Genomic DNA, 21,900 nt, shown 5'->3' with positions numbered 1-21,900 from the left:
CCGTTGTTCTTTAGTCAGTTCTAGTCATTAAATAATAACAATTCCTAGTTGTGAAGCTCTAATAAAAGACTTTCCCTCCTGCCACCTCTTCTGTCCAGAATTCTTATTTTTGTCTGCGTTCTTACATGTGTCTTTGGAAATCAGCAGACTTTTATAGTCAAGGATTTCCCAGACCATGGGAGGCAGCCCCCTCCTACAGGCACTTGTGTTATCCTTTCTGGGAGTTTGTTTTTCAGTTCCCCTGCTTTGAAAACGTTGTGGGATGTGGATTAAGGATTGGGGGGGTGTCGTAAGCATTGGGGGGAGATTTACAACAGGTAGAGCTGAGAACGGCTTCCCATCAGCAGCTCGTTAAAGATGTGTGTTGATTTCTCTGCTGGACACCGGGCCCAGTGCTAACCAGCCACTTACCACTTTCTCTGCAGCTCAGTCAGTGATGGTCTCTTGTTCTGGAGACCTTGACTGGAAAGTACACTTTGCTATCAGCAGGCCTCTTTGTAGTATTTGGCTCTCATATCTAGAGCATTCTGGAGTGAACCCAGCATGCTCTGATCTGTAGGACCAAGACCGATATGGTGGGACTTGGAATAGTAGCTGATGGAAAGGCAGTGAGATTAAGGATGGGGAGGTCCTTTCAACAACCGCTGCGATAGCACTCTCTCCTTGAACTGGAGAGTAAGGCTCACTTGAATTTTCCCTCTAGGCAGTTTCTCTTTTGTTCAAGCGTGTAGGACATTTTTTTCTGTCCTATAAGGCCAGGACAAGCAGGGAAAGGAAGCATGGGCTCTGGCCTCTGGGAAGCAGGGAAAGGCATGGAGCTTGGAGACTGGCCGGCCTGACTCAGACCCCAGCCTAGGTACTTATCTGCATGGGCAAATTTTCCAAGTCCCAGTGTTCTCACGTATAAAATGAGGCTAGGACGAAAAATAAGTTTGCAACCTTATAAGGAGAATTGCATGAGGAAGTGCCTACCGTACAGGGGGCTGTTTGTATGGGTGGATTTTCTCCTCCCTCGGTGGACATAGGTTGGACTTTTTGGAATGGGAGTCTTGAAGTTGGAGACCTGGTTTTGGAAGATAGGGTGATCTATTTGGGACAGCAGATCCGGGGGCCAGAGTGGATGTTGAGACTACAGGACAGAAGAAAGGGTAGACCTTCAGCTTCAAAGACACCTACTGGAGCACCTCCTTGGTGTGGGAAAGGATTGATTTGCTCTAGAAATGTCATGGCTGTCTATCACATCTGTAAGGAAAGCTCATACTGATCTCCCTTCTGTATTGCCCAAAGCTGCCCCCCCCCCCCATCTGATGCTATTGGATGACTCAATTGAGAAGTCGTTCTTGAAGAAAAGCTTTAAGGAGAAAGGTACATGGTCACATCTGGGCCCCTTTTTGCACAATCCTGAGTACAGGCTGTTTCTCTGCTTGGCTGTCTTGCAGTGGAAGGAGGTTTTTGATATTCATTGCAGAAGTGAGATACCTTAACCTGGAGGTCTCTCTGCCCCCGTGGAATAGAAATCGGATTAGGAGCTCTTTGTGCTCTGCCACAAATCATTACACGTCTACATTTTGCTCTTATAAAATATGGATAATGACATGAATCTGTCTCCTAGGAGTTTGAGTGCATTAGCTAAAGATCATGAAACCTTAGAAATAGGAAATTCATGTGAATGCCGAGAGCTTTTGTAATTACACATTTGCATCACTTGCGTGGCATCCTTGAAAGTCGTGCTTCCAACGCGAGAATCCTCGGTTGATTCCTGTTCTTCTAATGGTAGAGCAAGCTCAGAAGGAATAAGCTCAAAGAGCACTCAGAGCAGATAAGCTGTCACGGCGTCTTGTGGAGACGCTGAAGTAGTTCAGGCTGGAGTGGTTTGGTATGGGCTGAAGCGGAAGAAGAGCTCAAGATTTTTTAAGAGCACTGAAGTTAGAGAATCCTGGGAGCCCAGGACGCATAAAGGCCTCCAGGCAGTGCTGTGTTTAGAGGCTTGCAGCCCCCGCCCCTGTGACCTCAGCCCCCTCACTTCATCAGCCCTTGCTCCGGGCAGCAGTAAACGTGCTGGATCGCTGGATCGCAGTGGGCTCTTTTGGTGTGGATCGTGGCTTCTGGGGGGCAGGCGCTGTTTTTGTATCCCGTCGAACAGTCCACTCTTTGCTTCTTCTCCCACAGAGAATTATTTTCAGACTCAGAAGCTCTCTGAGAATGTGTTAAAAGGCAATGTTTTGAATACGTCGGGTAGAAGACTTTAAAAAAAATAGGTATTTGTTTAGGAAGGGGGTTACGACGTAACCAGACTGCGCGCCACCCGATAGCTGATGCTGTTTTCCTTTTGTTGCAGGCAGTGGAGCTACGGCCGTGGTTCAGGCTGCTCTATGCAAGCCCAGGCAAGAACGCGTGGCTATAAAACGGATCAACCTGGAAAAATGCCAGACCAGTATGGATGAACTATTAGTAAGTAAAAGTGAAGGATGCCCGCGTGTTGCTTTTCTTCACCGATGGGTATGCAGAGATGGGCTGGAGAAGCAGGGGGAAGAGAGAGCAAAGGCAACTGGGTGTTCTCTCCCCTTCTGACACACGCATTTCTTGGAAAGCAGCCCACACCGCTCTTCCAATCCCCTGATTAATTACAGGCTCGCTCACAGTTGTGTTGTATACCATACAACTTCCGTCGCTTTGACAAGCGGGATTTTGTTCAGTCCTCATCCTTCCAGGGTGGGGCTGGTCTCAGCACTAACACTCTCATTTGGAAACCGGGAAACAGACCCAGTTAGATGACCTCGCAGGTCACGTGATGCTGAGCGCCAAGCTGGGCTGGAGAGCTTTGGGCCCTCCGTCCAGAGTCACGACATAAATAGGAATTACTCCCCAAGCCCTCTGTCGGTCATTTTGCCTTTCAGAAATTGCCAGATGACGTACACATTTTAGTTATTCAAGATACCCTAGGGTAGCTTGTATTTGGCTAATAAGGGGAGTTTGTTTTTTTGTACACGGCAGCTTGGACTTCTTATTCTAAATGAAGTACGTACATTACATAAATAATTGGAACTTTGTGGATAGACTCTAGTTGCTTTGGTTGGTTGCAGCAACATTTGCTTTTGGCTTAACTGACTCATTATTAAATGAACAGCTTGGCAAATGGTTATTAGTTGCCCAGCAAACTGTGAAGGGTTTGAGAGTTTAATCTCATAAATATAGTTGACGTTCTGCCTGCCAATTCTCTCTCTCTCTCTCTTTTTTTTTTCCTTTTGGCCACTTATTTGAGGATAATAGGAAACTGCATGGAGGAGTTAACTGATTGGTTATCCCAACCCTAATCCCAGTACAAATATTAGTCCAATCGCTCCACACAAGCTACAAAGTATAATGACATTTGGCTGCAAATGAAGAAGCCTTTTGTTGTTTTCTACATTGAGAATGGAATGTCATTAACAAGAGCTTTTTGTCTCTACTCAGAATATAGCTTTTATTTCAGGCTTAATTACAGCACACTATAGTATAAATTAAGTGGAAGGGTAAAGCTGTACTTTTCCAGATCTGTTTGGCCTTCCATTTTAAATTAGGCTCCACAAGGCATAGATTTCTCTGGGATTGAAGCAACAGCTTGCCCGCTAAAACTCAGATTAAAGCAAGAGCTTCCACAATTTAGTATTAATTAAAAAAAACAAAAACAAAAAATAAGAAACCCAAACCCCACAAAATTTGTATACATTTAAGGCTTTTACCTTCTTCAAAATGTCACCTGTGCTTTGCTCTTTCTGAAGTGATTGCTGCATTGTTGCTTGTGATCAGAGTGACCAACAAAATTGTGCCTTTGTCATCTGACCCGTTTTGAAGGTCACTTTCCCCAAGTGGAAAAAGCACTAAACAAACTGGGGAGAGTCGGGTCCTCCTTCTGCTGCCGACTTGTTTTCTACCTTTGGTCGAGTCACCTAACAGCACAGCACTGTTTAGAAGGAGTTGGGTTGGGAACTCTCTCAGATCCCTTTAGGAGTCCTCAAATTCTGTGGCTGTACTGAGTATACACTATTTTATCTTAATTGGAGTGCCCATTTAACTGTATGCTCTGTTTGGAAATAACCACTCACAAATTTGCCCGTGATGGTTGTACTTGATCATGGTACTCTGTTGGAGATCCCACGGCTGTCCTGTTGCCAGCTGCAGAATATTTATACAGGGTCTCTGTGAGGCGGTGTGCCTTTGTTTATAGCAATTCTGGAACCAGCCTCCTGGGCTGACGCTGTGGTCCCTGGTCTCTACAAGGCCTAAGTTGCCCCACGCCTCCATGTTCTCCCTCTGCTGGCTGTTCGTTAGCGGCTGGCTGCCAGCGATGGGAGCTAATGACAGTCCTGGTGGAGGCAGTGGGGGTAGGGGGAAAGGGCCTTGGGGGGAACCATTTCCTCTGTGTCCCTGGGACCAGGGACCCTAACAGTGTCATTTGGATATACTCATAATTTAGGCAGAGCTGCACATGTAAGGGCCTGGTTTTATGGCTTTGGGCTTGGCTCATTTTGCTGAGGTTTTTGGATTTATGAGTTTGCTTATTAGCAGTTAGTTTATTTCTCTCATTCTCCCCTCCCCCCTTAATGCCCACATTGTGTTAACAGGACATGATCTATATGTATAGTTATCTATTTTTCATTTTAAAGGTATATTGATTCATTGCTTTGATCGTGCCCTAACCTTGCACCTTTGACCTTTTGATGTCTTCGCTATTTCAGAAGATGGGGGTGAATGGTTATAGTTCTCTGGGACATTTGTCCTTGGCAAACAGAGAGAAGTGGAGTTTACGGTACGGTCTGCCAGGCTTTTGTGGCCCCGCTCTTGGCACATGAGGTTGTGTGGAGCAAAGTTGCTATAATCCTTTCAATTTCGAATACTGCTGTTGCTCGCACTTTTATTATCTCTCTGGGTTCACATTTTGGCAGTGTTTGGACATCCGGTATCCTAATAATCCTTTAACCATGTGTGTGTGCGTGCACGCGCGCGTGTGTGTTGCTTACAGGTCAGTGCTCGTGTCGTTTCACAAACTGTGCCATGTGTTAACTGGAAGCCATTGTTCTTGTAAGAAACAGTGGCCACTGGAATCCTTGTGTCATGAGAGCGTTATGTCATAGAAGTCACAGTTGTCAACGGTTTGCGTGCTGGTGGGACATTGGCCTCCACTGCTGAAACTGTATTACCTACCTCCCACTTCCTTCTCTCTGTCACATCCCTACCCCCTTGCTCCTGCCCCCCAGTAAGGTAGGATTGACACTCACAGGCCCCCTGTGATGGCCCAGAGCAGTTCTGGACAGCTGTCCCTGGACTCTGCTGCTCCATAGGTCAAAGCCTGTCAGTGTCTGTGGTCGCAGGGAGTTTACTTCAGGTTTGGCTGAAGAAGGATTCAGGTGCTCATGATTTCTTTCTTCCTTCCTTTTTTTTTTTTTTTAAATGTTTTTTATTTATTTGACAGACAGAGATCACAAGTAGGCAGAGAGGCAGGCAGAGAGAGAGATGGGGAAGCAGGCTCCCTGCTCCCTGGTCATGATTTCTGAAGCAAAGTGATAATTACAGGCTTGGTGTCTCTGAGAATGAAGAGAGGAAAAGAAACATTCAGTGAAATCACTGGTACTAAATAAGTGGTAATTTAAATAAAAAAAAAATTTTTTTTTTTTACCATTTAAACGAGTACTGTGATATTCCTCAGTAACAATTTGGTTCCAGATCTAATACACTTTTAGTAATTTATTTGGTAAATATTTAATGAATTTCTATGTTGCTGTGCTCAGGCCTGTAAGAAGGATGTGTTCTGGGGGTATATATCAGAGGACAAAGCAATAGGCTCGCTAAAAATTCATCTTATTAGCAATTAGAAAACCCTAGATCAGATGTTTTTCTTGGCATTAGATGAAGAGCATTTAGTTAACTTAATTCTTTTTCTAGACATTTTAAAAAATGTTCGTAGATGGATTAGAGTTTGGTTTTTAACTACATCCCAAACTCTCTAGGTATGATGATTTAGTGGTTAATTTTCCAAGAGTCAAGGGATGTTCCTGGCATGTTCTATATTCCTGACCATTCCAACCTAGATGCTTTGATAATTTCTGAGATTTGTTAATCCCACATTTTTTAATCCCACAGTGGTGTAGATGACTATAACAGGCTTAACACTCTCTAGGAGACATTTATAGCTTCAGAGAAGAGCTTGTTAACTGCATGGCTATTAAACCGTACTAGATGCTAGCCACTGAACTAGACAATGGGAAAACAAAGTTAATTGTTCTTTTTGGGGGAGCCTGGGGACTGGTAAATGAGTTTCTTAATTTTTATGTTGCGTTGGTGAGCATTTTGAGCTACAGATTCTGCATCTTTTCTCTCTATTTATCTAGAAATGGTTAACAGATTCTCTAATGTGCTTTCCATTGAGGTAGTTCTTGCTTTTCAATAGGAATTCCAGACTTGTTTAAACAGGTCCTACCCACTGTCATGCAGGCCAGTATATTCTATGTGAAGATGGCCTTGAGGTTTCTTGAAAGAGCTGAATTCTCTGGTTTGTGGTCAGCCTCAAAGGTTAGGGATGTGCTGCTCGAGGGCCCTCTCACTTCCCTTAAAATTCCATTTCACAAGGGAAGAAATCATCCGCTTTTTTGAAGTCATCTTTCAGTCTCTATCACCAGGTGACAGTGATTTCCATAAAAGTGACATAGTCGTCCTTCCCTTTATTTATCCTAAAACCCACTTTTTCCAAACTTCAAGAACTCTTCTTAAAATGTTTACCAAGGGATTGATGGACATTTTGGTTCATCACCTTACTTGATTTTATGGTTCTTAGACATTAGCCATATCCTTATCAATGTTTTTTCTCTAGACTTGAGTTCTCATATTTTTAGTCTGTGTTTGGTACAAGTCACAGAAAATTCTGTAGCATTTTCTCATTCCTTCATAAACATCAGCACTGCTAAAACTTTGTTTAATTCCTAGGGACAGGAGTGCTGTGTGTGTAGGTGAAACCTTGGCCGCGGGGCCACACGAAGTGCTTGTTTCTTTAAGGAAGAAAAAAATAATGGCAAAAAAAAAAAAACCCAGTTAAGTGATTTCGGTATAAAACAATATAAAATGATCATTACAATGTTTTAATGTGTATAATGGGTGACAAATGTGAGCAAAATCATTTTAACAAACAATGGCTACACATGGTTGCTGAAACTTGTGATAGAGGGAAAATGGCTTCCTGGGTCAGAGGGCCTGTGTTCTTCACATGGATCATGGTCTTGAGAGGAGTCGGTTTCACCTCTGGCCCTTTGTGTCCTCATTTGTTCAATAAGGAATTCTACTTGATGGCAAAACTTATTTTCAGCCCCAAAGTGCTATGATTCTGAGTATTTAAAAATTATTCTTTTAATGAAATTCCTTTTAATAATCCCTTGAACAAAAACACTGATTGGTAGCAAATTATGCTTCATAATTCAGGAGAGGATCAAGTCACTCCAGTAGTAGAGTGTAGCAATAACCATCCAGTGTAAATGCATACATTTAGGTACTCAGTGTGACATCCGCCTACCCCATGTACATAACGAAGGAGTTTCTGTCTCCAGCTGGAAAAAATCTGACATCTGCCCTTCTCTTCCTATATCATCTTTATAAGGATATTTTGCTGTGTTTCACTAACTGCGTTTGTAGATAACTCAAGAGTTTATTTCCCTCAGAACAAAGCCACTGCCTTTGCTTTTTGCTACAGTGTTATTTTATTATTTCTTATTTCTCTTGACCTGCTGTTCCCTCTCTAGTCCTCTCTCGCTTTTCTTCCTACTTTGCTTCCTTGTGTTTAGAGGAACAAATTAGCTGTGATTTGTAGGTTATTTTGGAGAATAAAGCTCTAGGTATTTATTTTACCTAATGGTCGTTTGGGAGAATAATTTAATTATCTCCTAATAGTTTCATTACTGACATAGGCTTCTCTTATACTTTTAAAATTAAACTATAATATATGGGGACCTCTGAGGACTTATTTTCACTAGCAGGGTTCCCCCCTTTTAATTGAGTTTTAAAAAATTTAAAAAACATTTTTTTGTATTGTTTTTCCTAATCTCTTTTGTAAGAGATACTTTTGTAAGCCTTGTTTATTATAGAAAACAATTATACCAGGTTGAGGATGTCAACTTAAAAAGCTGTAAGCTATAATGTGTGTTCTCTTTTTTATAGAAATGAAAATATTTTTCCATGCTTTTTGAACAAAAGAATTTTCTAATCAGTAAATTAATTATTCATATCCCCGCTCATTTATCATATATGGTAACAAATAGCATTTAGCTGTTTCTCATAGGGTCTTTTATACCAAGGGCATAGCATTTAAATACAAGCCAACTTCACTGACTGTGATGTTATTTTGAGCATTTCAGGTCACGAACATTAAATTTCGTACTGCTGTGTTTGTCCCTTGCCACTAATTTTTTTAAAAATATTTTTATTTATTTATTTGACAGAGAGCCACTAATTATTTTTGTAGGATTTGGTATTTGTGTTTAATAAAGTATAGTCCAACTCAGGCAGTTAGGAATGGGAAATTTTTAGACATTTTGAAGACATACATTTTTAAGAAATTAGAGAAAGGCTGTTATGTATACAAAACTATTTTTACAGCTCTAAAGTTACATTAGCTGGGAATATGTATGATTTGATCACAGAAAACATTTTTCATTTTGGAACATAAAACTTAAAAGTCATAGTGGATTCGGATAATAAATGGCATTAATTGAATTTGCTTTTCAGTGTTTTTATACATTTGTTAGAAATGGCTTGCTAAAATAGTTAACACCTCACTTTTTTCCCAAAGAGTAAGCAGAAATGAATATTGCAGGGACACATGTTTCTGGCCTACGTGTTCGGTAACAAAGAGACCCAGCACATACTCATTTTCAGAGTAGGAGAAAAATGGGGAAAAACACGCCGATATCGAATATGACTTCAGTTACATATTGTTTACTTTTTTACACCTCATTTTTGCCGTGCACATGGACTTCTGGAAAAGGTTGTTGGCCTGGGCTGAGACAGATGATTTTGTTCTATCCTCTGTTATCTTCTTTATTTTGGTTTGGTTATTTCCACAGTTAATTAGCTGCTGTGGAAACAGAAGGACTGTGGAATCCTGGGGGAGAAGGTCGGAGAGTGTCCTGCAGGGCTCCCCCTGCCCCCTGCAGGAGGGCTGTTCCCTGGCAGAGACCCAGGCTGATGACAGTAGTCGTGCCCCCCCCTCCAGTTCCCCACCCCCGGTGTGGGACAGGGGGCGCCACAGAAAATAAAAAGACACGTTTGACCTCACATTCTCATCGTTGGGTGATGAAGCCAAATAGAGCAGCTGTGCTGAGAGTTGGCCTGGAGGTTTCCAGCAACATCCGCTGGCTGACGAGAAAATTTCTTCCTCTTTCTGTTTTTAATGAAGTCTTCAACTTTACTTTTTCCAGGACTCCCAGTTGTAGTCAATTAAAAGACCAAATAGCAGTTATTGATAGCTGCATCTGATTCAGATCCCAGGAGGGCCAACGGGAGATCTTCCAGAGCCCATAGGGCATCCTTATTCCCGTTGGCTGAAGAACTTTGCAGCCAACTCTGGAAGAAATTGGATCCTCCCCATTTGGGTTTTTCCTATAGAATTTCAGCATCACATTTTTATTCTCTGAGTTCTTTTCCCCTCCTTGTTTCTAAATGGACGAGTGGCTTCTTACACTTCCCAGCAAGATTCTTCCATTTCCTTTCGACAGTTTTTGGGGAATGCCCATCTTTGTGACATCATCACCAAGCCCTAGGCCCTGGGATGTATGCTCTATTCTGTCAGCAAACTGACACTTACCCATTGCAACTGCCCTGCTGATTTTGAGACATTATTTTCCTGCCCTCCAACTCCCATGACACTCTACCTTTTACAACTACTCTCTCTAGTTTTAAATACTTCTCTACGTATGCTGATTAAGGCTCTCATGAATTTAGGCGCCCCTTCTCCTATTTTTTTAACGATATTTCCCCATCTTCTAAATATCTAGACTTTTCCCATTTCTAATCCTGCCTTCAATGGACTGTACTTGGATAAACTCAGATACCAAGTCATAGGAAAGCAACTGCAAAACTAAATGGCAAGGAACATTGGTTGATTCGTTGGTAAGGCGTGTAAGTCGAAATATTTGACTTCTTCTGTCTTGAGGAGGTTTCTCCCTCTTGATAATCTTATTCCAAAAGAGGCAAGAGTTTGCGGCACATAAGATGTATAATTTGTTATAATTAAAAAACCTCCTAATGACATTTTTGGGATTGAAAATGACAGTCCAAAGAAATCCATCTCTTTTATAAGAACTTTGTCAATCTTCCATTTTGGGGCTGACATTTGGTATCATTGAGGCTTATGGTTTTGCTTTTAATTCTGCCACTTACAATATTGGGCTATTTATGAATAGGGATTAGGTTACCCTTCATTATGATGCTGATGTTATAGAATTGCAAGATGAGAATGACTTTCTGAAAGTGTTTTTTTTTTTTTTTTTTAAGATTATATTTATTTATTTGACAGAGTTTACAAGTAGGCAGAGAGGCTGGCAGAGAGAGAGGAGGAAGCAGGCTTCCCGCTGCGCAGAGAGCCCAAACAGCCCGAACAGGGGCTAGATCCCAGGACCCTGGGATCATGACCTGAGCCAAAGGTAGAGGCTTAACCCATTGAGCCACCCAAGCGCTCCACTGAAAGTGTTGTTATTTAACAAGATTATCCTCATCATTTGAAGAATTCTTTAAATGCCAGCAGGATGTTTCATACACTTTGAAGATGTATCTGGTTATCTCTTGCATTTGGAAATGTATGTTACATACAGTAGTATTTATAAATCACACATATTTTTTCCTTTTTAGATTAAGTTGCAGCATGGCTGTGTGCCTTTCTCGCAGCGTTTCATTGAAGGAATGACGCATCTCTCAGCCCTGAGCTCGAAAGCAATGGTTCTCAAATTTGGCCAAACATTAGACTCACCTGGGAGCTTTTGAAAGATTTTACTCCCAGCCTGTTATCCTAAACCAATTTATACCAGCATCTCAGGGGCTAGGATCCACTGTTTTTTGTTTTGTTTTGTTTTTTTTTTCTTTTAAAGCTCCCCAGGTGACTTCAGTGCGCAAGCAAGGTTGAAAACCACTGCATGAGAATAAAGTTAGAAATGGCATCTCCTCAGTTTTAACGGCACGTGATGCTGAAGGTTGAGAGGTTTAATTCCTAACTAAAGCCCAGGAGGGTATTTTGCCACTGATACCAGATAAAGAAGAATCTATTTAGGATTTACATAAGCTGTTAAAATATGCTAATTTGGTTAAGTATAGTTGAATATTTTGAATTCAGAAGCCATTGAAACTGTTTCCTTTCCCTAATGAAATTTCTTCCCTGCCAGTGCTTTGTCAATCTCTCCTGGTTTTAGGGACAAAAGAAACTAGGCTTGAACTTTTCCTCATTCTTAGATCTCCAAACTCTTTTCTAGGCTCTGTGATTTTTTTAATTTTTATTTTTTTAAAGATTTTATTTGTTAAGTAATCACTACACCCCCGGAGTGGGGCTGGAACTTACGGCCCTGAGATAAAGAGTTGCAGGCTCTTCCGACCTAACCAGCCAGGCACCCGTGTGCCTTGTGTCTTGAACCCTTTGCATAAGGGTATGATTAGACTCCTTATCCCAGAAGGGTTTGAAACAGTGTACCATCATCACACCTGAAGTATGATAGGGTGGGATAAATCAAATACAGGGTGAAATACTTAGGAGAACCCCAGGTGGAGACAACGTAGAGTCAGAAATAATGCCACAAGTTCATGGCCCAGTGACAGGTACACATGTTGCAGATGCTCTTAGAGCCGGCAGGACGCACAGGTGCCTTCTATTCCGTAGGAAAAGGTGAGCGCTGCTGCCAGTGGCTCTCTCTGCCCCTTTGAAGCTTAGTCAGTAACTGATTTGAGAGAAGTGATCCTGTCACCCTCAAAGAGGGGACTGAGACATGGAGAGCCTGGCTTTTAGCGTTTGTGTTACATGCTAGGCATTTTGCATAGCTCTTATTTCACTTATTTTACAAAAATCCCATGCAAATGTCATTAGTAATCTCCTCCTACTAAAGGAGGCTGCCGGTTCAAGGTTAGGGGATAACCTGTGCCGGTAATGGGGCTGGCCAGTGGCTCAGCACACTTTCTGGTCTTGGAGCGTAGCCCTTCTTTAAGTGGCTTCTGCTGGGTCCCCCCCCCCCCCCCCCCCCGTTAATCCCAGTACTTGCTTGTCCTTTACTATTTGTAGGAGAAACTTTTTTAAAAGTTTTTTTTTTTTTTTTTTTTTTTTTTTTGGTAGTAGGGGCAACAAAGGCCATATAGAAATATTAGAAAATACCCATGAACATATTTAAGCGCACTTCATTTTCATTTTTTCGGTAGTTTTTTTTTTTTCCTCCCAAACAATCCGATTTCCAGGATATTCTGTGGTAGGATTTGTGTCTCTGCGCCCCACCCCCAGCCTCCCAAGCCTGGGGTATCCCATACTAGAGGCCTGTGGCATGCCCACGTCGGGCAAATTTGGCCCGGCTGGCCCAGCAGTGGCGTGTGGGTGTCCCTGGTGGATCCGTCTTCCGCCCACACGGCTCCCAGCGGAGGGATGCTGCTGTGGCTTGAGTTCTGGCAGATGGGAAGGCCTTTTTCTTGCTCTCCCATTTTAGGCCCGTTTTCCCACTCCTGTGAAATTTCATTTGTGATGTGTTTCAGAAGAAGCTGCCTGAGCAGATCCAGCTCTTTACGGGGGAGATTAAATCCAGAGTCCTAGCTCAGTTGGGCACTTGATGACGTGTCTGTCTTACTTCACGAGACTTCCGAGGGGGAGTGACTGTGTTCTAGTCTTTGGCTGTAGTTTTGGCAAATGTGTTGCCTAGACTGCAGAGTTCTTTAAGTTCTTCTGACTTTGACCTCACATCTTTCTCTCCCTTTGAATTTTTTATCCTTTCCTGTAGTTGTGCAATTCAAACCGCTTTAATAAGAGTCTCTCTTCTTTCTGTCTTTGCTTCCTACCCCATTCTTTGGTCACACACAGCTAGGTGGTGTCTCTGGGCTTAGCTCCCCGACTCTGGCGGGGACCCCATCACCTTCTCAGTCACCATGGAGATCCTTCCTTTTGTGCGCCCTCCAACCAAGTGGGGGATTTACATTTACAGGACAAACTTGTTTTTTTGGTCAGCGTTCTATAGTACTTTGCCACTTAGAGTCTGGTTTTTGGACCTAAAGGGTCAGCATCATTCGCAAGCCTGATAGAAATGCATAATCTCAGGCCCCACCCCAGACTGACTGGGTCAGAATCTGCATTTTCACACAGCCCCAGGTGATTGGTGTTCACATTCAACTTTGAGAAGCATTGCTCCAAATCATGCATCTATGGGATTATGTCCTAGTTAAAGAAATAGAATAACAGAACCCATTCGTTCTGTAGAAAGAATTGGATAAATCTTTTTTTTTTTTTTTAAATCATACCCATTTATTTATCTTTGGGCAATACTTTCGTCGTTTTTAGAGTTAGGGAGAAATGAATATGTTTGGAAATAAATGGCTTTGCCTATGTTGTGAGTGAAGTTAAGGCATTGGAAAAAGCTTGGATAATTTCACTGATAAGACTGTTACCAAGGAAGGATTCAAATAGCAGGTATCATTATTATTTTGAAAAGAAGTGGAAAATGTAGTTCTGTGGAAAGAACATTTAGTTCAAGAAATATTTCTATTTTCAAAATATAAAATATAAAAAATAATATGCATATGTAGTTAATCAACTCAGGCTGCTATAAGAAAAATTCTGGGGCACCTGGGTGGCTCAGCGGGTTAAGCCTTTGCCTTCAGCTCAGGTCATGATCTCAGGGTCCTGGGATCGAGCCCCGCATTGGGCTCTCTGCTCATTAGGGAGCCTGCTTCCTCCTCTCTCTCTGCCTACTTGTGATCTCTCTGTCAAATAAATAAATAAAATCTTTAAAAAAAAGAGGAAAAGAAAAATTCCGTAGATCTGGTGGCTTATAAACAGCAGAAATGTTTTTCTCACAGTTCTGGAGGCCGGAAGTCCAAGATCAGGATGCTGGCATGGTCTGGTGGGGGTCTTCTTCCGGCATAGACTTCTCTGTGCTTCTTTGTGGGGCAGAAAGAGCAAGCTCATTCCTTGGGATTTCCTTTATAATGGCACAAATCTCATTCATGAGGGCTCCATCATTAAGACCCAGTCACCTCTCAGAGGCCCCATTTCCTCATACCATCAGCTTACAGAATTTGCAGGGGGCACGAACATTCAGACCACAGTGGAGATATAAATATATACAGTAAAAATTTGCATCGCTCTATAAGACTGCTAAAAAAGAGGCTTATATATAAACTGAAATAAAGGTTAGATAGGCAGGTAGAACACCTCGTTCTTTCTTCTTCAAGTGTATTTCTACACTGTTTGTGAAAATGCTTTTTATCTTGGGGGTTCAGTGATTGCACAGGTCATACGCTGAGGCAGAGTGGCTGGGCTCTCTCCCTAAGGTAGGTTCCGTCTTGGCTTTAAGCATTAGAGGCTCTATTGCATGGAGAGGCTTGTGCAGGAAATTAGATCGTGTAGAACTGGGGGCATAGACCCCCTGCCCAGGCAGTGAAGAGGGACAGTGAAGGTGTATGGAAGGAGAATGTGGATTAAGGGTGGTCAGACCTGTGCAAGTCCGGCCTGAGGTTTCCCACCTCTTCTTCCATCTGCCCTTATGTTGCTCCTTGGGGTGTATTAGAAGGGTCAGCATCTATGTCCCCCACCTCCTTTTTAAAAAAGATTTTATTTATTTATTTGAGAGAGAGAGAGAGAGAGAGAGTGCGCAAGCCTGAGCAGGGGGAGGGGCAGAGGGAGAGGCATACTCCCCACTGAGCAGGAGCCTGACTCGGGGCTCAGTCCCAGAGTCCTGAGATCACGACCTGAGCTGAAGGCAGATGCTTAATTGACTGAGCCTCCCAGGTGCCCCTGTACCCCTCTCCCCTTTTTTCTTTTCAAATCCTCAGGACCTGTAAATGTCCAGCTGGTACCTCTTTGACTCCAAATTTCAAAGTATTAGAATCTGATAAGTTGTATCCACAGGTTACTTAAGGAGTTTCTTCCTAGGTTAATTAAAATAGTTTTTTTTCTCTCTCTCCCTGCCTCTATCCATCTCCCCCGTTCTTCCTTTTCCCCTCTCTGCCCCCATCCTGCTCACCAGGGCTCCCGCACATACACGTGTTTACCCTCCCCCCCACCCCCAACACACACATACAGTTTGCTCACTGCAATGTTGGAGACCTGATACTCTGGGTAGAAAGTGATACTGGCCATCTACATGGAAAGCACGTGAAAACCTGTTCTTCCAGACTCTGCCCCAATTTCGCTTCTGTGCAGAAGAATTTTCTTTCATATAGGCATTGGTTATTTATTGTTCACTTTGATTAATGATTTAACAGTTTGGAGTTAGAAAGCTAGACAAGCATTCATTTGCATTGGATGTGAAATGGTGAGAAGGCAGAGCACCCATATTTCAGGAAACATTCTCCTTTCTGTGAGCAAGGGGTGCATCTGTGTAGAGAGGCCCCTAATTCATGCTTCAGGCCTCCCAAGTGAACTGTCCATCCCCACAGTGAGCAGCCGGTAGTGACTTCCGCTAGGACTGGTCTGAGCATTGTTCCATTTCTCCTTCAGAGGCGTCTTCTGGTATTCAAAACCTAACACCAGAAACAGATGGAAACTGGCCCTCAGGTTTCAGCTCTTGTTCAAAGGACAGGAGTAGCTGACTTGAAAAGTGTCAGACTGAGAAAACCTGTAATTAGTTAAATTAGGGAAATGATGAAGGGAAAGTGTTGTTATGTAATGAAGATGGAAAACTTAGTGATTCTCTTCTCTATTTGTCCTTGGTAAAAGGCATGTGTAACACATATACAAACCTTAGTATATGTTTATATACGTCATGGTATTTTGGCCAAGTTATCTGACATCTAGGGTCTTGTCTATTTGAGTATCAAGTAGGACTGGATATGCAAAGGTCACAGCTCCAGTTGGAATATTCTGGCCAGGAAATTAGAAGTGAATTCAAAGTTAACTAGATGCTCATTATTGAAAATATCTGTAAGATGCATAAATACTTTTCTTTCATCATAAATACATAGTAGCATAAATAAGGTTTCTTTGATGATATGTCATTTTTTGTGGCTTTTGGACAGCACCTTGAAAGCCAGTTATGCTGGTCTGGTGCCTTTGATTGAGGGTTAGCATTTGACTGAAGCTTTATAGGAGAAATCTGGCAATAACTTAAAATGACACATCAAAACCAAGGGTAACTTGAGTATCTCAGGAAAATGTGGTTTATTGAAGTAGCCTATTTGTGTGATTTCAGAACTTTATTGTTTTATGTCTCTGTATGAAAATTTATTTCTCTTTAGTAGTAGTGTTTCCTGCACTGTGACACACAAAGCATTATTTAACTGCATTGTTAATATGGATTCAACTATGAAAATTTATCTACTACAGGACTTCTCAGAGCCTTTGACAGTACAAATATGCCATGTGACCGTTTTAGAGGGGAATGTAGGACATGACATTACCCAAGTTTCTCACTTTGCAGGTCTCCTTCCCTTTTTTGTTTTTTTTCCTTGATGGACTATCAACCATGAAATGCACTTTGGAAAATTATGCTCTAGCATTTTCATATGCATTTGCTCATTTGCAACATCACAGCAGTCCTGAGAGATAGAAACAGTTTTGGATGAGGGAGGAGCTAAGGCCCACAGGAGGTGAGGCTGGCCTTGGGACCCAGTCCTTAAGGACTCACTGGGTCTTTTCTCTCTCCCTCGAGGCTTTCAGTGCAGGTAGGAGGTACTCAGTCCTATGTGGCAGGGCTCTCTGCTGCATAGTTTGGGGTGATCTAGGTGACGGGTCCTTCTGAAGTTTCTCTGTCCCGTTCTGCAGGTCCACAGTGGCCCTCTGGTTTCTCGGTCCACAGGGTTCTATGATCTCCTGCGGAGGCCTGTCTCAATTCCAGCACGTTGATGATGAGGGTGAATTCGTTAGTTCTCATGTCACTTTGTTGAGCTAAAGCGTTAGGCAGCCCCCCAGGTATGCTTTTAAGTAGGAAAGGTGCCCAGGTTCTCAGGTGTGGTTTCCCTTCTGTTTCGTTTCCTGATTTTTACCCCATGGTACTATGTCATGTTTTTTGCTTTTTTGTTTTTTTTTTTTTTTTTTTATAGAAAGAAATTCAAGCCATGAGTCAGTGCAGCCATCCCAATGTAGTGACCTATTACACCTCTTTTGTGGTAAAAGATGAACTTTGGCTGGTCATGAAATTACTAAGTGGAGGTAAGTAGGTTTTGTTCTTTGCTTGTTCTTGTTCTTTTTTTCCTTTTGTGCGAGCCAGCCTATTGAATAAGACCTTAAATTTGGTCCCCTCCCTTTTGTATTTAAAAAGATTTGCTTGCTTATCATTTAGCTAGAGAATAAAGCCCAGATTTCACTGCCCCGACTATCTGTGCCCTTTTACACCTGGACTTCGTGCTGCGGCCGCGTGGGAGGGGGCTCCCTAAGTACATTCTGCGGCTGCCATTTCCCCACCTCATGGGCACAGATGGCTCCTCCCACCTAGATGCGTGTCCTTCCTTCTCCAGGGGCTGAAGTCTGAACAGGTCCCATGCTCTCTGCAGCCTCCCCTACTCTCTTCAGAAACGTTAACCAGTTCTTCCTCTTTAAATTCTGTTTTTAATATCATTCAAGTCCTTACCACATCACAGTGTAATGAGTTCATCTGGTGCTGTTCATTCCGAGTCTGTGATGAGGGAACCGTTCTAGAGCTGGGCTCTCCAGTTTCTACCAGGCACGTGGGGTCCTCGAATCCTTGACACGGGGCTGGCGTTGCCGAGGCACCGGATTTCTATTCAATTTTAATCAGCTTCCATTTAAATAACCGCAGATGACCCGTGGCTGTGGTGTCGGACGGGGCTGATTTAACTTGGATTGCCGACTGGCCAGGGAGTGCGAGGTTTCCTGTGCTTCTCAGTTACTGAATCCGGCACCCAGTGGGGGCTCCATAAATATTGCTTCCGTTGGAATGGAGAAGAACTTTCTGCATGGTAACTTACTGACTTGTGGTGTTCTTCCGAAGTGGCACCATTTCCATCCTATATCTGCCTTGGAAAAGGCAGAGGAAGTTTCCCTCTGGCCTCAGGTCACCGAAGTCATGAAAGCCACTGACAATTAACCTTACAAGGCATTTGGACATTCCCATGTTTTTTCTTTTAATCTTATAACCTCACTATTTGATAGAGAATGGTAATGAGAACCATCAACTTTATTGAACACTTCCTCTCTGGCTAGATCCCATTCAAGACAATATACCTACCTCGTTTCATTGAATCTGGACAGCATCTTTGAAGGGCAGATGTCACCATCCCAGCATTTCAGAAAGTTCCCCAAAGCTGAGGAGAGTTAGGCAGCTCGCCCAAGGTCACCTACATAGGAGTTGTTAGCACTGGAAAGAAGTGGTGCTGGGTCCTGTTGACTTAAAAGCTATGCGATGCTGCAAGAATTATCACCTTCATTTTACAGACACGGAAATGGAAGTTTAGAGAGCCCAAGTGGTTTTCTTTGTAACACCCAGCAAACCCCCACCTGTCACTCCTTCTGCATCTTTCCCAGACATAAAGTATGGTTTAGGAGCAGAGGAGAACGTTCTGCAGTGCCTGGATGAAGCCCAAACTGGTACCGCAGAATTTATATTGTAGAGCCCATTTTAATCTGCAGACCTAGTTCCAGGGAAGGCTGACTGGGGGGGAGGGGTGCTCTTAATTTTTTTTTTAATATTTTTGTTTTAAAAATACTCTTGGATCCAGCTGAGGCCCAGAACTGAGCAGACAAAAATGCTGTAATTGCCTTGGGTTTGCTAGTGCAGGTCTCCACAGGGAGCCTGGGAGAGTGGCTTCCGGGTCTGTTCCCAGTCTTGTCAATCCTATTAGTCATTGTTTCCTTGAGTGCCGACTTTGGTTTTTAATTAAACATGAAAAGAAAGAAATGAGGGGAAAAAAGAAAAAGGCTGCCAGTTGGAGCCAGACTGTGGTGTCTGAGTGTCCAGACTGCCCCTGGGGTCTGTGAGGCCCCTGTTTTGGTAGGAAGATGACCCTCACCAAGCCTCTTCTTGCTGGGTAACAACCACCACCCCCACTCGGTGGAGACCGAGAAGTTCTGATGACCTGTTCTGGTGACCTGGGACCGTGGGCAGCCCCAAGCTGAGGATTTTACTTCCTGTCTTTATTTTGATCCCAATTAACCTTTTACAAGGTTGAAGATATCCCCTAACCCCTTGCCTGAAGACTTGAAAGAAAATGTCATTGTCTTTTTAAAAGAATCCAATTCAGTCAGTCTCCCGGGCTGTAGGTAAGAAGAACAGGTTTTAAACGGGTTCCCACAGGTCCCAGAGACCTGGGCAAATGTGGACTCTTGCTCATTTTTCTTTCAGCAGGCCAGGAACGCATACACACCTGGTAGGGTATATCCTCACAAGATAAAAATGAAACATTTTTTGGAAGTCTTGTTTTCAAGATTATTAACACATTTTAGGATCAATGAATAAGTAGATGCTTCTCTGAGGGGGAGTATGCATTTGTTTTCTTTTACAATATTTTATCACATTAAATCTCTTAATGAGGGGCAGGCAGCTAGTCTAGTGTAGTAATACCTGATGGGGAAACTCAATTCTCTCAGTTAATCATAGGGAGCCTGCAGCCAAGTTCAGGTCCTGAGGTAAGCCATTTGTTAACTCTTCAGAAATGTTGAACCCCCGGGGAATGGTGGCTTTTAAAATGACCAGGAGGTTTGGAGTATTAATTCATATGTGTTGAAACATGAACTCACAGTGCCAAGGATACTAATTTGTTTATGGTAAGGAAGTACTGTGTATTTATTTCATTAGGAAAATCAGCACATTAGGCGTCAAGTAAACGAAAATGAAGATCGCCTAGAGTCACGGAAAGGAAACTCTTGGTTATAAGACGGGGTCCAGCGGCAACATACTTTTTTCCCCTCCTCTCCCACCTGTGTTCTAGATGTCCAGGAAGATCAGAACTTCTCCCTCTTGTTAGTTCATGGCTGTTTGTTCCCTTGGCCTCTTCCTCCTTTGTTTTTCACTTCAAACATTTCGAACTCCATTTTGAGCCTGTCACCAGTTGTGCATGTGTAGGAGAAAGGAACTTACCCCGAGGTGACCCTGAACAGTCTTGTGGCTCCTAACCCAGAATTCTTCTCACGTCGGAAGTCTTCTGTAGACTTGGATGTAGGGTTTCTGGTCTGGGGCCGTGAAGCAGCTGTATGCCTTGAGGGGAATTGTGTGGAATTAACAAACATTCTGACACTTCCACTTAATTTTCTGAATAGTGGAGCCCAATTTAGAAAACTAACGAAGATGCTCACACGAAGTTTTCACTTCTTCTGTCTAGGTTCAATGTTGGATATCATAAAATACATCGTCAACCGAGGGGAACATAAGAATGGAGTTCTGGAAGAGGCAATAATAGCAACAATTCTTAAAGAGGTTTTGGAAGGCTTAGACTATCTACACAGAAATGGTCAGATTCACAGGTAGGATTTCTGCAAAGATGTTTAAATTCAGCCGTTTGTATCTTTCACTCTAGCTTGTAAAGGATATTAAGGAAACACGTGTTACAGGTAGGTATCAACATTATTTCCAAGTTATGCCAAATAGATGTGGAAAAAATACTGAAGAAAGAAGCCGGTGAATACATTTTGATAAAATATATTAGTATCCTCAGGATTGGCTTATCTGCTCTCACTGAAATAGAAGCAGAACATAAAAAGTACCGAGTGAACTCATTAAAAAAAATCAGTTAACATGCTCTTCTTGAAGTAGGATCAATTGAACAGGATAGCATCTCTGCCTTTCTAATGTAGGCAGAACTGTTCCAGACATTGTAATATGTTCATTACTTGTGGCATGGCGGTGTAAAGAAAGGAGGGGGTACTAATTTCATCTTCTTTTGTGCCATGAAATGCTAATTTCTTTCAATAGCCAAACAGCCAAGAATATGAGTGTTTGATGTTTCAGAAGGGTTCCTATTACTTGGGTCCTTAGGAATAGCTGCAAGTAAATAACCATTTCTTAGTAACACTGACATTGTAGTTCTTCTGCCTTGAGCACTATGTGGCTTATATGTTTAAGGATATCCGCCATGTGTTTCAGTAGTTAGAAAAAAAAATCACCTTAGATATCAAACTTGTCAATTGTCATTTTTCTTTTGAAGTGTTAAGACTTTTATATGGTAAAGAAATAGAGAATATTGTAATTAGTAATTTATAATGAGTATCTCCCCAAAGGAGAGACTGATCCAATCCATTGCTTAAGAAGCTGGTGGGATTAATTTGGAATTGCACCACAGACACATTTGAGTGGAAGTAGAACAGCTTTACCTAGAATTATCAGCTTTAATTCTCTATAAAATGATAGCATGGTGAGTTAATGGGCTATCTCTAACTCTGTAACATAAAGAATGTACTCACTAGTGATTTAATTCAATTTGGATAATGATTCCATATAAAATATTTGTTACTAAAATCCTCACCATCTCCCAGGAGCAAACTATAAAATCACAATTTATCCCTGTTACTCCAAAAATCTGTGATATAATTTTAATATTTATAAAATGTTAATTATGTTAAACAACTACGTTATATGATACGTTTTTAACTATCTCTGAATGAATTAATGCAATATAATGTCTGTATTCCATAATTCATTCTCCATTTTTTTTTTTTTTCTTCTAACAGGGATTTGAAAGCTGGTAATATTCTTCTGGGTGAGGATGGCTCGGTACAAATAGCAGGTAAAGCTGATATAAATAAAAATTCTTCTG

At 42.2% G+C, this 21,900-nt stretch overlaps 1 protein-coding gene across 2 annotated transcripts in view; it reads left to right on the top strand.

Moving 5' to 3' along the window:
* Nucleotides 1-21,900, top strand: part of STK39 (serine/threonine kinase 39) — a 300,163-nt gene that overhangs the window by 56,306 nt on the left and 221,957 nt on the right. For both annotated transcript variants that reach the window (XM_046019745.1, XM_046019744.1), the window contains exons 2-5: nt 2,339-2,451; nt 17,236-17,344; nt 20,470-20,611; nt 21,815-21,870. In XM_046019745.1, the coding sequence (XP_045875701.1) occupies nt 2,339-2,451; nt 17,236-17,344; nt 20,470-20,611; nt 21,815-21,870 (420 nt within the window). The remainder of the gene's footprint in view (nt 1-2,338; nt 2,452-17,235; nt 17,345-20,469; nt 20,612-21,814; nt 21,871-21,900) is intronic.

The sequence above is a fragment of the Meles meles genome, chromosome 9 (assembly GCF_922984935.1).
Source record: "Meles meles chromosome 9, mMelMel3.1 paternal haplotype, whole genome shotgun sequence".
Classification (NCBI taxonomy): Eukaryota; Metazoa; Chordata; class Mammalia; order Carnivora; family Mustelidae; genus Meles; species Meles meles.
Note: the sequence above shows the minus strand (reverse complement) of the source record. Positions and strands in the feature narration are given on the sequence as shown.